Source organism: Macaca fascicularis, chromosome X (genome assembly GCF_037993035.2).
Source record: "Macaca fascicularis isolate 582-1 chromosome X, T2T-MFA8v1.1".
Lineage (NCBI taxonomy): Eukaryota > Metazoa > Chordata > Mammalia > Primates > Cercopithecidae > Macaca > Macaca fascicularis.
The window spans coordinates 1103408-1120489 of record NC_088395.1 but is presented as its reverse complement, the minus strand read 5'-3'; the positions used below and the strand labels follow the sequence as shown (position 1 = coordinate 1120489).

Here is a 17082-nt window from a genome sequence, read left to right as displayed (position 1 = left end):
TAAGGGGGAGGGGAGGGGAGGGGGGAAGGAGGTGGAGGGGAGGGGAGATGAAGGGGGAGGGGAGGGGAGGGGGAAGGAGGTGGAGGGGAGGGGAAGGGGGTGGGGGAGGGAAGGGGGAGGGAAAGCGGAGGGGAAGAGAGGGGAGGGAAGGGATAGGTGGAGGGGAGGGGGGAAGGAGGTGGAGGGGGAGGGGAGGGTGAAGGAAAGGAAGGGAAGGGCTCAGCTCAGCCCTGTGTGTGGTAATCCTGACCCTGGATTGATTGTGTGTGTGTGTGTGTGTGTGTGTGTGTGTGTGTGTGTGTGTGTGTGTGTGTGTTTGACAAGTGTATCTTTTAAAATCGAGCGTCACTGTGCTTCCTGCCTGTAATCATTTCCCTAATTTCCTTTCTGCCTTTTTGAAATCGAGGGTGACCTCTGCTTATGAGTCATGAGCGATCTGCTAGTGGCAGGTTCCTGGGGACCTCACTCTCCACTCCTGTTTCAGGCATGGGACGGTTGGTTCTGCTGTGGGGAGCTGCTGTCTTTCTGCTGGGAAGCTGGATGGCTTTGGGGCAAGTAGCAACAGGTAAGCTTTCACCACCGGCCTGCATGAAATATCCTTTATTTAAGTGCCCTCTTCTTGTCCTATTTTGGTTTGTGGTTTCCTTTGCAACCAGGCACTGTTTGTTTTGTAAAACTTAAACAATGAGTGTGAAAGTTTCTTTTTTCTTTTCTTTTCTTTTTTTTCTTTGATACGGAGTCTCGCTCTTGTCGCCCAGGCTGGACGGCAGTGGCACGATCTCGGCTCACTGCAACCGCCACCTCCTGGGTTCAAGCAATTCTCCTGCCTCAGCTTCCCAAGTAGCTGGGATGAAATGTATTTATAAGTAAATACATGAATAATAACTGTATTTATTGCTCCTGGAATATCCTCTGCTTATATGCACTTTCGGTGGCCAGAACTAGGAACTGTATGTGTGTGTGTGTGTGTTTATCTATGATTGATTGATCAGTACATATATTCATGTTAATCTGTCCATCAATTTATCTCATCTATTTTTTCCCATTCATCATCCATCCATCCATCATCCATCTATTATTCATTGATCCATCCACCAATATATCCATCCACCCATCCATCAAACTATCCATCCACTCATACATTCACCCACCCATCAACCCACCCAGCCTCCATCCACCCATCCATCCACCATCCACCCATCTATTATCCATCCATCCATCCATCCATCCATCCATCCATCCTCCCTTCCACCATCCACCCATCAACCCACCCAGCCTCCATCCACCCATCCTTTCATCCATCCAACCACCCATCCATCCACCATCCACCCGTCATCCATCCATCCATCCATCATCCATCCATCCATCCATCCATCATCCATCCATCCATCCATCCATCCATCCATCATCCATCCATGCATCCATCCACCCATCCATCCATCCATCATCCATCCATCATCCACCCATCATCCATCCATCCATCCATCCATCATCCATCCATGCATCCATCCACCCATCCATCCATCCATCCATCCATCCACCATCCACCCATCATCCATCCATCCATCATCCATCCATCCATCATCCATCCATCCATCATCCATCCATCCATCCATCATCCATCCATCCATCATCCATCCATCCATCCATCATCCATCCATCCATCATCCATCCATCCATCCATCATCCATCCATCCATCCATCCATATGCCAACACATCCATCCACCCACCCATCAAGCCATCCATCTACCCATGCATTCACCTACACTTTTATCCATTTATCCATCCATCCATCCATCCATCCATCCATCCATCCATCCATCCATCCATGTACACATCTACATATCCATCCATCCATCCACCCACCCACTCACCTATCTGTTCATCCATTTATCTATCCATCCACTCACTCATTCACCCACCTATCTACCCACGCTTTCATCCACTTATCCATCCATCCATCCATCCATCCATCCATCCATCCATCCATCCACCATACATCCACCATCCATCCATCCATCCATCTATCCACCATCCATCCACCAATACATCCATCTACCCATCCATCAAACCATCCATCCACCCATGCACTCAGCCACACTTTCATCCACTCATCCATCCATCCATCCATCCATCCATCCATCCATCCATCCATATGCCAACACATCCATCCACCCACCCATCAAGCCATCCATCTACCCATGCATTCACCTACACTTTTATCCATTTATCCATCCATCCATCCATCCATCCATCCATCCATCCATCCATCCATCCATGTACACATCTACATATCCATCCATCCATCCACCCACCCACTCACCTATCTGTTCATCCATTTATCTATCCATCCACTCACTCATTCACCCACCTATCTACCCACGCTTTCATCCACTTATCCATCCATCCATCCATCCATCCATCCATCCATCCATCCATCCACCATACATCCACCATCCATCCATCCATCCATCTATCCACCATCCATCCACCAATACATCCATCTATCCATCCATCAAACCATCCATCCACCCATGCACTCAGCCACACTTTCATCCACTCATCCATCCATCCATCCATCCATCCATCCATCCATCCATCCATCCACCCATCCACGTGCACATCTACATATCCATCTATCCATGCATCCATCCACCCATCCACCCATTCATCTATGTATCTGTTCATCCATTTATTCATGCATCCAGTCACCCATCCACCCACCCATCCACTTGCCTTCCATCTATACACCCACCTGTCCATTGATTCATCCATCTACCCATCAATCCCTACCTATCTGTGTCTATCTGTTTGTCTAACTATTTCTATCATCATCTATATAATTCTATCTATCTAACATTACTATGTATCTATGTATCTATATATCTATGTATCTATCTATCTATTTACCTATCTATCTGTCTATCTCTATCTATCCTCCAGATACCTCCACTTAAAACCCAACATGATAAGGTTCACTGTAGCCTGTCTTTCCAAACCTGTAACTCACTTCTTTGACAGTGAGAGACTTGGCTGCCATTATCCAAAATATCATTGCATGTTTGCTGAATTCTAAAATATTCCTATTCTCCATGTTCGGAATTACAAACCCAGACCTCTTGAAACGTCGAAGCTACTGAAGTCTAAGCAACCTTCCAAGCAAAGATAGAAATACTTCTTTAGAGTTGGTCCATTTCTGTTATTTTATTTTATTTTAGTTTATTTTGATACGGAGTCTTGCTGTGTCGCCCAGGCTGGAGTGCAGTGACACGACCTTGGTTCACTACAACTTCTGCCTCCTGGGTTCAAGCCATTCTCCTGCCTCAGCCTCTTGGGTAGCTGGGATTACAGGTGCCCGCCACCACGCCCAGCTCATTTTTTGTGTTTTTAATAGAGATGGGGTTTCACCATGTCAGCCAGGCTGGTCTTGAAGTCCTGACCTCAGGTGATCTACCCACCTCGGCCTCCCAAAATGTTAAGATTACAGGTGTGAGCCACCGTACCCAGCCGGTCCATTTCTGAAGTTAGTGTGTATGGTGTTTTGAGAAAGACAGTCAGGTGGATCAATGGGGACAGTTTCCGATGCCACCTTAGGTATCCACAGGGGATGTGTCACTGGATACATGACTGATGCTCGTATCTGTGCATGGCACTAGTGGGCAAACATTACCTTTTGCAAAAACAAACAAAAGCAGCCAGGCATGGTGGCTCATGCCTGTCATCCTAGCTGAGATTTGGGAGGCTGAGGCAGGTGGATCACGAGGTCAGGAGATCGAGACCATCCTGGCTAACACAGTGAAACCCCGTCTCTCCTAAAAACACAAAAAATTAGCCAGGCGTGGTGGCGGGCACCTGTAGTCCCAGCTACTCAGCAGGTTGAGGCAGGAGAATGGTGTGAACCTGGGAGGTGGAGGTTGCAGTGAGCTGAGATCGCACCACTGCACTCCAGCCTGGGCAACAGAGTGAGACTCTGTCTCGAAAAAAAAAAAAAAAAAAAGAGGCAACTATAATTGTACCCTTGTTGACTTGTCTCTGAGGTTTTCGCAAAGGGTAAGGTCCACCCACTAGTGGCTTGTGCAGATATAAGCATCAATCGTGTATCCAATGACACATCTTCTGTGGATATGTAAGGTGGCATTGTCTCTTCTGGACCAGCCTTTATGTATTCTGCAGCTCTTGCTCAAGGAATTAACAGGTAACCCGTGCACACAAACCTTGGTTTTCTCTGTCCTTTGACTTTTTATTTGTTATTATTTTTTGAGACGGAATCTAGCTCTGTCTCCCAGGCTGGAGTGCAGTGGCACAATCTCGGCTCACTGCAACCTTCTCCCAGGTTCAAGTGATTCTTCTGCCTCAGCCTCCTGAGTAGCTGGGATTACAGGCACGCACCACCACACATGGCTAATTTTTGTAGTTTTAGTAGAGACGGTGTTTCACCGTGTTGGCCAGGGCTGCTCTTAAATGCATGACCTCAGGCGATCCACCTGCCCCAGCCTTCCAAAGTGTTGGCATTACAGGCATGAGCCACTGCACCCAGCCAGACCTCTGTTCTTTTATTTTTTATTTATTTATTTATTTTTGAGACGGAGTCTCACTCTGTCGCCCAGCCTGGAGTGCAGTGGCACAATCTCGGCTCACTGAAACCTCCATCTCCCGGGTTCAAGTGATTCTCCTGCCTCAGCCTCCCGAGTAGCTGGGATTACAGGTGCCCACCACCACGCCCGGCTAACGTTTTGTATTTTTAGTAGAGATGGGGTTTCTCCGTGTTGGCCAGGATGGTCTCGATCTCCTGACCTCATGATCCATCTGCCTCGGCCTCCCAAAGTGCTGGGATGACAGAGGTGAGTCACCGTGCCTGGCCAGATCTCTGTCCTTTTAAACCAGCATCTCCTTCTTAGGACGAAAGTGCTGGCTTTATGCTGTCAGTTTCCAGCTGTTCTTAGAGTTGCCTCGCCGGGCGCGGTGGCTCACGCCTGTAATCCCAGCACTTTGGGAGGCCGAGGCAGGTGGATCATGAGGTCAGGAGATGCAGACCATCCTGTTGAATATGATGAAACCCCATCTCCACTAAAAAAGCAAAAAATTAGCCGGGGGTGGCGGCGGGCACCTGCCATCCCAGCTACTCAGGAGGCTGAGGCAGGAGAATCGCTTGAACCCTGAGGTGAAGGTTGCAGTGAGCCGAGATCGCGGCACTGCCCTCCAGCCTGGGCGACAGAGAGAGACTCTGTCTCAAAAACAACGATAAATTAAAAAATAAAATAGAGTTGCCTGACAGTGAATTTCCTGCATCTGTTTGTGTCTAGGAGAAGGACTACAGATTCAGATCATCTACTTTAATCTAGAAACGGTGCAGGTGACATGGAATGCCAGCCACTACCCCAGGAGTAACCTGAGTTTCCACTACAAGTAAGTGGGCCCCACCCTGGAAGGCAAACCCCACAGCCCGGGGCTCAAAATAGCTCTTCTGAGAGCCGTCAGCGATTGGGAACGCCAGAGAACGAAAGTGTGAAGCGTCACACTCGGCAAAAGCCAGAATGTTTGTTCTGTGGAAACCCTCAGCCCTCACCACAACCGCAAGCTCATCGCCCCAAACCTTCTTGCCAAGGGATGGCTGACTCACGCTCAAAATCACCTACCTTCTTTTTGTTTGTTTGTTTGTTTGTTTTTGAGTCGGAGTCTCGCTCTGTTGCCCAGGCTGGGGTGCCGTGGCGTGATCTCGGCTCACTGCAACCTCCGCTTCCCGGGTTCAACCGATCCTCCTGCCTCAGCCTCCCGAGCAGCTGGGAGGACAGGCACCTGCCACCACGCCCGGCTAACTTTCGTATTTTTAGTCGTGTTGGCCAGGCTGGTTTCAAACTCCTGACCTCATGGGATCCGCCTGCCTCGGCCTCCCAAAGTGCTGGGATGACACGCGTGAGTCACGGCATCCGGCCTGAAAATCACCTAGATTATTAACGGGAGATGAAGAAAGAGATCTGTTCACCCAGGGCTGTGGGTGAACTTGAAATCTTATCTGCTAGGCAGCCGGGAAAGGAAACATTCAGTCTCTGAAACATGTCACAGCCTTACCCGGGGCTGCCTCCACCTTTGTGTCTGCCTGATGTGACTATTTTTTTATTTTTACCTTGGCTTAGTTGGACACCCAGAAGTGTGCGTGTCGGTGTTGGAGGAACGGTTTTTGCAATACCTTTAGTCATGGGTGGTTGATTCTTCAGTTTGATAGCAAAACAGATAAACGGGAAAGTGTACAGAACAGGGAAATTTTAAAATGAAGTCACTCGGAAAGTGAGACTCACCGCGGGGAGGCCGAGGTGGGCGGATCACCTGAGGTCAGGAGTTCAAGACCAGCCTGGCCAATATGAGGAAACGCCATCTCTACTGAAAAATACGAAAATCAACTGGGCGTGGTGGCAGGTGCCAGTAATCCCAGCAACTTGCGAGGCTGAGACGGGAGAATCGCTTGAACCACTGGAGGCAGAGGTTGTGGTGAGCCGAGATCGCGCCACTGCACTCCAGCCTGGGTGACAGAGGGAGACTCCGTCTCAAAAAAAAAAAAAAAAAAGGAAACAATTCCTGAGCCAAGAATTCCCCGGACATTGTTGACGAGGAATAAGCCACTTGGTCTCACTCTGGGTGACAATTTTTTTTTTTCCCCTGTGCAGAAAAACCAGAGTGATAGGTGATCTTGGCACATTCTTTTATTTTTTTGAGACGGAGTCTCGCTCTGTCACCCAGGCTGGAGTGTGGTGGCGCGATCTCGGCTCACTGCAAGCTCCGCCTCCCGGGTTCAAGCGATTCTCCTGCCTCAGCCTCCCGAGTAGCTGGGACTACAGGCGCCCGCCACCAGCCCGGCTACTTTGTTTGTATTCTTAGAGACGGGGTTTCCCTCATGTTGGCCAGGCTGGTCTTGAACTCCTGACCTCGTGATCTGCCCGACTCGGCCTCCCAAAGTGCTGGGATGACAGGTCTGAGCCACCGCGCCCGGCCATTCTTTTACCGCAAAGGCCTTCCTGAAAGCAGGGGTCTCCTAAGGTGCCATAACAAAATACCATACGCTAAGCAGTTAAGATCAACAGTTATTCTAGTTCTGCAGGCCAGAAGTCCAAAGTCAAGGACAGGCCTCTCCTCCCTTCACAGGCTCTAGGGGAGGATCCTTCCTGCCTCTCCCAGCTCCCGGGGGCTCCAGGCATCCCCGGGCTTGTGGCCGCATCACTCCAGTCTCTGCCTCCGTCTCCACGTGGCCTCCTCCTCTGTGTCTGTGTCTCCTCTTCTGTCTCTTACAAGGACACCTGTCATTCCATTTAGAGCTCATCCTAATCCAGGGTGATCTCATCTAAGATACTCAACTGAATGACACCTGCAGAGACCTTATTTCTAAATGAGATTCTATTCACAAGTCTACAGGTTAGGACATGGACAGATCTTTTGAGGTCACCATCCCAATCCATTGCAACTGTGTTTGGTTCTTTCTGGAGGCTCTAGGGGAGGCTCCTTCCTGCCTCTCCCAGCTCCTGGGGGCTCCAGGCGTCCCTGGGCTTGTGGCTGCATCACTCCAGTCTCTGCCTCCGTCTCCACGTGGCCTTCTCCTCTGTGTCTGTGTCTCCCCTTCTGTCTCTTAGAAGGACACCTGTCATTGCATTTAGGACCCACCCTCATCCAGGATGATCTCATCTCTGGATCCTTCACTTAATCGCATCTGCAAAGAGCCTATTGCTGAATAAGGCCTTATTCCAGGTCTGGGCGTTAGGACACGGACAGATCTTTCTGACGGACACATATTAATCCACTGCAGCTGTATCCAGTTGCCTCCGGAAGCTCTAGGGGAGGATCCTTCCTGCCTCTCCCAGCTCCTGGGGGCTCCAGGAGTCCCTGGGCTTGTGGCCGCATCACTCCAGTCTCTGCCTCTGTGTCCACATGGCCTCCTCCTCTGAGTCTGTATATCCTCTTCTGTCTCTTAGAAGAATATTTTTCACTGTATTTCTTTGCTATCTCATAAAAATATTCTAATTGGATTGAGAGCTCACATTAATCCAGGCTGGAGCGCATTGGCGTGATCTTAGCTCACTGCAACCTCCACCTCCCAGGTTCAAGTGATTCTCCTGTCTCAGCCTTCTGAGTAGCTGGGACTACAGACACCTGCCACCACGCCTGGCAAATTTTTGTGTTTTTATTTTTAGTAGAGACACAGTTTCACCATGTTGACCGGGCTGGTCTCGAACTCCTGACCTCAGATGATCCACCCGTCTCAGCCTCCCAAAGTGCTGGGATTACAGGTGTGAGCCACCATGTCCGGCCTCCTCTTATAAAAACATTCTAATTGGATTGAGGGCTCACATTAATCCAGGAGGATTTTATTTCAGTGCTTACCTAATCATGTCTCCAAAAATCTTATTTGCAGCTAAGATCCCATTCACAGGTTCTGGGAGTTGGGACGTGGGCATGGCTTATGGATGGCCACAATTCAATATACTATAGTAACCATGCAAGGGTTTTTTGTTTGTTTGTTTGTTTTTTGAGACAGTTTCACTCTTGTTGCCCAGGCTGGAGTGCAATGGCACGATCTCGGCTCACTGCAACCTCCGCCCCCCCAGGTTCAAGCGATTCTCCTGCCTTCGCCTCCCGAGTAGCTGGGATTACAGGCACCTGCCACCACGTCTGGCTAATTTTTGTATTTTTAGTAGAGACAGGGTTTCTCCATGTTGGTCAGGCTGGTCTCGAACTCTGCACCTGCACCTGGTGACACAAGGGGTTTAAATATTTATGAGAGAGCAAGTTTTTCTGTTTGGACAGGTGTTGTAGTTAGCTGTAAAGAAGGGTCATTGAAGTTAGTGAGGAGGGAACCTGGCCGGAGGCCACGGTGAGAATGGAGCGTGAAGGAACGGCCATTAGATTTGTTAAATGCTGTTTTAAGAAATGTCCAGGCTGGGCGTCGTGGCTCACGCCTGTCATCCCAGAATTTTGAGAGGCTGAGGCAGGAGGATCACCTGAGGTCAGGAGTTGGAGACCAGCCTGGTCAACATGGTAAAACCCCGTCTCTACTAAAAACACAAAAATCAGCCAGCCTTGGTGGTGCATGCCTGTAATCCCAGCTACTCAGGAGGCTGAGACAGGAGAATCTCTTGAACCTGAGAGGTGGAGGTTGCAGTGAGCTGAGATCGCGCCACTGCACTCCAGCCTGGGCGACAGAGTGAGGCTCTGTCTCAAAAAAAAAAAAAAAAAAAAAAAAAAAAGAGAAGCTGGATGTGGTAGCTCACACCTCTAATCCCAGCACTTTGGGAGGCTGAGGCGGGTGGATCACCTGAGGTCAGGAGTTCGAGACCAGCCTGGCCAACACGTTGAAACCGTGTCTCCAGTAAAACTACCAAAATTACCTGGGCCTGGTGGCGGGTGCCTGTAATCCCAGCTACTCAGGAGGCTGAGACAGGAGAATCTCTTGAACCCAGGAGGCGGAGGTTGCAGTGAGTTGAGGTTGCACCATTGCACTCCAGCCTGGGCGGCAAGAGCAGGACCCCATCTCTAAATAAATAAATGAATAAATAAAGCACTGTTGCTAAACGGTCATTTTAAACCCCAGATTCAGTCGAGATGAGGCCTATGACCAGTGCACCGTCTACATTCTCCAGGAAGGTCACACCTCGGGGTGCCTCCTAGACGCACAGCAGCAAGACGATATTCTGTATTTCTCCATCAGGAACGGGACGCACCCCGTTTTCACCGCCAGTCGCTGGATCTTTTATTACCGTAAGTATTGTAAAGCCAGCTCACCGTGTTTGTCGGTACTTCCTTCACCTTATTACCCCAAGGACTGAAAACCAAGCTCCTGCCAATCACCGGATCCGTGATTACCGTTAACTCTTGAAAAGCGAGCTCAGCACACTTTTCAGTACTTCCTTCAGCTTATTACCACAAGTACTGAAAAGCTCATGCAAATCGCCGGATTCAGATTACCGTAGCTATTTTTTTTTTTTTTTTTTTTGAGACAGTCTTGCTCTGTGCCCCAGGCTGGAGTGCAGTGGCGCGATCTCGGCTCACTGCAAGCTCCGTCCCCCGGGTTCACGCCATTCTCCTGCCTCAGCCTCCCGAGTAGCTGGGACTACAGGCGCCCATAACCGCGCCCGGCTAATTTTTTGTATTTTTTTTTTTTTTAGTAGAGACGGGGTTTCACCATGTTAGCCAGGATGGTCTCGATCTCCTGACCTTGTGATCCGCCCGCCTCGGCCTCCCAAAGTGCTGGGATTACAGGCTTGAGCCACCTAGCCCGGGTACCGTAGCTATTAAAAAGCAAGCTCACCATGCTTTTCAGTACTTCTTTCACCTTATTACCGTAATGAAAAGCTCGTGCAAATCGCCGGATTCATGATTACCGTAGCTATTGAAAAGCAAGCTCACCACGCTTTGCAGTACGGCCTTCAGCTTATTACCATAAGTAATGAAAAGCAAGTTCATGCCAGTAGCGGGATCAATGATTACCGTAACAATTGAAAAGCAAGCTCAGCACACTTTTCAGGACTTTAAACTCACGCAAATCGCCGGATCCATGATTACCGTAGCTATTGAACAGCAAACTCACCACGCTTTTCAGTACTTCCTCCAGCTTATTACCGTAAGTAATGAAAGGCAAGTTCATGCCAGTCACAAGTTCACGCGGGATCAATGATTACCGTTAACAATTGAAAAGCCAGCTCAGCCCACTTTTCAGTACTTCCTTCAGCTGATTACCCTAAGTACTGAAAAGCCATCTCATGATAGTCGCTGGATCAATGATTACCGTAACTACTGAAAAGCAAGCCCAGCATACTTTTCAGTACTTCCTTCAGCTGATTACCATAAGTACTGAAAAGCTCATGATAATCGCCGGATCCATGATTACCGTAGCTATTGAAAAGCAAGCTCACCACGCTTTTCAGTACTTCCTTCAGCTGATTACCCTAAGTACTGAAAAGCAATCTCATGATAGTCGCTGGATCAATGATTACCGTAACGATTGAAAAGCACGCCCAGCCTACTCTTTAGTACTTCCTTCAGCTGATTACCATAAGTACTGACAAGCGAGCTCAGACAAGTCACTGGATTAGTGATTACTGTAGCTATTGAAAAGCAAGCTCACCATGCTTTTCAGTACTTCCCTCAGCTTATTACCATAAGTACTGAAAAGCAAGCTCATGCCGGGGGGGGGGGGGGGGGAAATCAATGATTACCGTAACTACTGAAAAGCAAGCCCAGCACACTTTTTAGTACTCTTTCAGCTCGTCACCTTCAGTTAGTTTCAGTAAATTCTGAAAAGCAACCTCATGGACCATTGGCCACTGGAGCCCAGTGCCCAGTTCCTGACTCCAAGTGAGGAGAAACCGGCCTTCCAGAAAGTTCCCTCTTACACACACACTGGTCGGGGGTGGAGACCACATGACTGTGATTTAAGGGAATGAATTAAAGCTCGGGTGCGGTGGCTCATGCCTGTAATCCCAGCACTATGGGAGGCCAAGGCGGGCGGATCACTTGAGGTCTGGAATTCGAGACCAGCCTCACCAACATGGTGAAACCCTGTCTCTATTAAAAATAAAAAATAAACAAAATTAGCCGGGCGTGGTGGCGCACGCCTGTAATCCCAGCTATCTGGGAGGCTGAGGCACGGCAATTGCTTGAGCCCGGGAGACAGAGGCTGCAGTGAGCCGAGATCACGCCACTGCACTCCAGCCTGGGCGATTTATAAATTCATTATTGAAAAATAAATAAGGCTGGGCGCGGTGGCTCACGCCTTTCATCCCAGTACTTTGGGAGGCTGAGGCAGGAGGATCAACTGAGGTGGGGAGTTCGAGACCAGCCTGACCAACATGGAGAAATCCCGTCTCTACTAAAAATACAAAATGAGCTAGGCGTGGTGGTGGGCACCTGTCATCCCAGCTACTCAGGAGGCTGAGGCAGGAGAATCGCTTGAACCCGGGAGGCGGAGGTTGCAGTGAGTTGAGATCCAGCCACTGCACTCCAGCCTGGGCAACAAGAGGGAAACTTCATGTCAAATAAATAAATAAATACATAAAATAAGGGAATTAATTAGAGATGCTGCCCTCTGGTGCCCTGTGTATACACACACACACAGACAGACAGACACACACACACACAGACACACACACAGACACACACAGACACACATACAGAGACACACAGATACACACACACAGACACACACACACAGACACACACACAGACACACACAGACACACACACAGATACACACAGACACACAGACACACACACACAGACACACACACACAGACACACACACACAGACACACACAGACACACACACAGATACACACAGACACACAGACAGACAGACAGACACACACACACAGAGACACACACACAGATACACACACACAGACACACAGACACACACAGACACACACACAGAGACACACACACACAGACAGAGGGAGCAGGAAATACTCTCTCACCGTCATCCCACTCACTGGATGTTTTATCTTTTTTTTTTTTTTTTTTTTGAGAGGGAGGGTCTTGCTCTGTCGCCCAGGCTGGAGTGCAGTGATGCAATCACAGCTCACTGCAAGCTCCACCTCCTGGGCTCAAGCGATCCTCCTGCCTCAGCCTCCAGAGTAGCTCAGACCACAGACACACGCCACCATGCCTGGCAAACGTTCTCATGTTTTGTAGACCTGGGGTCTCACCATATTGCCCAGGCTGATCTCGAACTTCTGGGCTCAAGAGATCCTCCCGCCTTGGCCTCCCAAATTTCTGGGATGACAGGCACGAGCCACTGCACCTGGCAGGTTTCCTTATGTGTGTTGAGAACTGGCTCTAAGGAAACCCTCTTTCCAAAATGTTTCTTCTGTATCCTAGAATTCTGTAAGGCTGTGGCTCTTTTTTCCTTTTTTATTTTTTAGAGGTAGGGGAAACGGATCTGTTTCAGAATCCCGTGAGAACGGCGAACTCTTTATTCGCGAAATTACTCGTAGATACTGGGTGCGTTTCCTGGGCTCTAATAGGTCACCACAAACGGGAGGTTTAAAACAACAGAAACTTATTCTCTCCTAGTGAGATGGAAGTGTCTGAGAGCCCCATTCCCTCCGGAGGCCCCAGGGGAGGATCCTTCCTGCCTCTCCCAGCTCCTGGGGGCTCCAGGCGTCCCTGGGCTTGTGGCCACATCGCTCCAGTCTCTGCCTCCGTCTCCACGTGGCCTTCTCCTCTGTGTCTGTGTCTCCTCTTCTGTCTCTTACAAGGACACCTGTCATTCCATTTAGAGCTCAGCTAATCCAGGGTGATCTCATCTCAAGATCTTTAACTAATTACATCTGCAAAGACCCTATTTCCAAATAAAGTCCCATTCACAGATTATGGAGAACAGGACACAAACATGTATTTTAGGGATCAACATTCAATGCATGACAGTTGTATCCAGTCCCTTCTGAAAGCTCTAGGGGAGGGTCCTTCCTGCCTCTCCCAGGTCCTGGGGGCTCCAGGCGTCCCTGGGCTTGTGGCCGCATCACTCCAGTCTCTGCATCTGTCTCCACGTGGCCTTCTCCTCTGTGTCTGTGTCTCCTCTTCTGTCTCTTACAAGGACACCTGTCATTGCATTTAGAGCTCACCCTACTCCAGGATGATCTCATGTCAAGATTCTTAACTAGGCCGGGCGCGGTGGCTCAAGCCTGTAATCCCAGCACTTTGGGAGGCCGAGGCGGGCGGATCACAAGGTCAGGAGATCGAGACCACAGTGAAACCCCGTCTCTACTAAAAATACAAAAAATTAGCCGGGCGCGGTGGCGGGCGCCTGTAGTCCCAGCTACTCGGGAGGCTGAGGCAGGAGAATGGCGTGAACCCGGGAGGCGGAGCTTGCAGTGAGCTGAGATCCGGCCACTGCACTCCAGCCTGGGCGACACAGCGAGACTCCGTCTCAAAAAAAAAAAAAAAAAAAGATTCTTAACTAATTACATCTGCAAAGACCCTATTTCCAAATAAGGTCTCATTCAGAAGTTATGGAGAACAGGACACAAACATGTATTTTAGGGATCAACATTCAATGCATGACAGTTGTATCCAGTCCCTTCTGAAAGCTCTAGGGGAGGGTCCTTCCTGCCTCTCCCAGCGCCTGGGGGCCCCAGGTGTCCCTGGGCTTGTGGCCGCATCACTCCAGTCTCTGCCTCCGTCTCCACGTGGCCTTCTCCTCTGTGTCTGTGTCTCCTCTGTCTCTGAAAAGGACACCTATGGTTGCATTTAGAATGCTTCCTTCTCCGGTATGACCTCATCTTAACTAACTAAATGCACCTATAAGGATCCCCTCTCCCCCACTTTGTTTTGAGATAGAGCCTCTCTCTGTCACCCAGGCTGGAGTGCAGTGGCACGATCTCGGCTCAATGCAACCTCCACCTCCCAAGTTCAAGCAATTCTTCTGCCTCAGCCTCCCGAGTAGCTGGGACTACAGGATGTGCCACCATGCCTGGCTAATTTTTGTATTTTTTTAGTAGAGAGTGGGTTTCACCCTATTGGCCAGGCTGGTCTCGAACTGCTGACCTTGTGATCCACCCGCCTTGGCCTCCCAAACTGCTGAGATTACAGGTGTGAGCCACTGTGTCCAGCCAGATCGATTTTTTTTTTTTTTGATAGAATTTCGCTCTTGTGCCCCAGACTGGGTGCAATAGCATGATCTCGGCTCACGCAACCTCTGCCTCCGGGGTTAAAGTGATTCTCCTGCCTCAGCCTCCCGAGTAGCTGGAATTACAGGCATGCACCACCACGCCCAGCTAGTTTTGTATTTTTAGCAGAGACAGGGTTTCTCCATGTTGGTCAATCTGGTCTCGAACTCCTGACCTCAGGTGATCCGCCCGCCTCGGCCTCCCAAAGGATCCTATTTTTAAATACAATCCCATTCTGAGTTTCTGGGGAGTTGGGATTTTAACATGTATTTTTGTGGGGGACATAATTTAGCCTGTAAGAGACACACAGGACATTTTCCACAGAATTTTAGACAGTTCCTTCGCAAACCTAACAGGTTCTCGGAGCTCTGGTGAAGCTTCTCCTATAAAAGTAATGAAGACGGGCGAACCGCAAGCCCCATAAGGTATTAAGGGAAGGGAGGGGTATAAGCTAGAGAAAGGGGATGAAGTAAGCCTGTCACAGTCATCTCAGAGAGGAGGGGATGTCACTGTCTGTAACATGAATCTGTTATTTCTTCTTCTCAGTGAAGCCCAGTTCTCCGAAGCAGGTGAGCTTTTCGTGGCATCAGGACGCGGTGACAGTGACGTGTTCTGACCTGTCCTACAGGGGTCTCCTCTATGAGGTTCAGTACCGGAGCCCCTTCGACACGGAGTGGCAGGTGAGCCAGGCGGCCGTGACTCAGGGCGATGGTGGCTGGGCGTCCCCCAGGTGTGGGCTGTGGGATTTGCTGTTCAATCAGACTCCCGGGTCCCCTTTGTCTACACCTGCCTGAATTCCACTGTGCTGTTTCTTCCTGAGAGAGCTCTAGTCCAGCTCGCATTTCTCTCCGTGTCTCTGAGGGGTCTCCAGAGAAAGAGAACCAATAATATGTCTGTCTGTCTGTCTGTCTATCTATCTATCTATCTATCTATCTATCTATCTATCTATCCATCTCTATATCATTCTTTCTTTCAACCTATTATCTATCTATCTATCTAATTCTATTTTATCTGTCTCTATCTCTTTCAATCAATCTATCTATCTCATTCTATTTTACCTCTATCTCTGTCTTTCAATCTATCATCTATATTGTTCTATTTTATCTCTCTCTGTCTTTCAAACTATTATCTATCTATCCATCTATCTATCTATCTATCTATCTATCTATCTATGATCTATCTATATCTATCTATCTCTCTCTATATCATTCTCTCTGTCTTTCAATTTATCTATCTATCCATATCATTCTATTATATCTCTCTGTATCTCTTTCAATCTATCATCTATGTATCTATCTAGGTATGTATGTATCTATCTATCTACCTATCTCATTCTATTTTATCTGACTCTATCTCTTTCTATCTATCTATCTATCTATCTAATCATTCTATTTTACCTCTATCTCTATATTTCAGTCTATTATCTATCTATCTATCTATCTATCTATCTATCTATCTATCTATCTATCTATCTATCTATCTCATTCTATTTTATCTCTCTCTAGCTGTTTCAATCTGCTATCTATGTATCTCATTCTATTTTATCTGTCTTTCTCTTTCAATCTATCATCTATCTATATCATTTTATTTTGTCTCTCTCGGTCTTTCAATCTATCATCTATTTTATCAATTAACTCTCTTTGTTCTATCTCTCTATTGCTCTATCCATATCTATTTTATGTACCAACTCTCTTTTATCTATCTATGTACCATCAATCATCTATGTATATCATCCCTATCTCTATCTAGCTCATCTATCTATCATCTCTATCTACCTACCTATTATCTCTCTCTATTCTACCATCTACTATCCTATCTATGTATTTATCTATCTACGTATGTATCTATATATCTACCTATCAACTATCTGTCTCTATCTATTTATGTATCATCTGTCTGTCTACTTCTCTGTGTCTTCTGTCTATGTATTATCTATCTATCTATCTATCTATCTATCTATCTATCTATCTATCTATCATCTATTTATCTCTCTATCATCTATCATCTAGCTATGTATCATCTATCAAGTCTATCATCTCTCTGTTTTATCTTTTTATCTATCATTTCTTTATCTACCTCTAGTCCTACCTCTATCTCTACATATCTGTCTCTCTACACACACACACAGACATACACAGACACACACACACAGACACACAAGCACAGGCACACAGACAGACACACACAGAGTCATGTGCTGCCTAAGGACCTTTTTGTCGTCAGCAGACAGCATGTATCACGGTAGTCCCCTGTGATTTTCACACAGCTGTCCTATGCAGGTGTCCCAATTAGTTTCTTCTACACCCTATTTTTCCTGTAGCTTTTCTATGTTTAGATATGTTTAGATGCACAAATACTTGCATTAGGTTTGCCCGCACTATTCACTACAGTAACGTGCTGTACAGGTGTGTAGCCCAGGAACAATTTGCTATA

The 17082-nt window shown here is 48.1% G+C and overlaps 1 protein-coding gene across 2 annotated transcripts in view; it reads left to right on the top strand.

Moving 5' to 3' along the window:
* Positions 1-363: 363 nt before the first annotated feature.
* LOC141409464 (cytokine receptor-like factor 2) overlaps positions 364-17082 on the top strand; it is a 35435-nt gene continuing 18716 nt past the window's right edge. For both annotated transcript variants that reach the window (XM_074030136.1, XM_074030135.1), the window contains exons 1-4: positions 364-565; positions 5305-5407; positions 9576-9742; positions 15196-15329. In XM_074030136.1, the coding sequence (XP_073886237.1) occupies positions 421-565; positions 5305-5407; positions 9576-9742; positions 15196-15329 (549 nt within the window). In that variant the 5' untranslated portion in view covers positions 364-420. The remainder of the gene's footprint in view (positions 566-5304; positions 5408-9575; positions 9743-15195; positions 15330-17082) is intronic.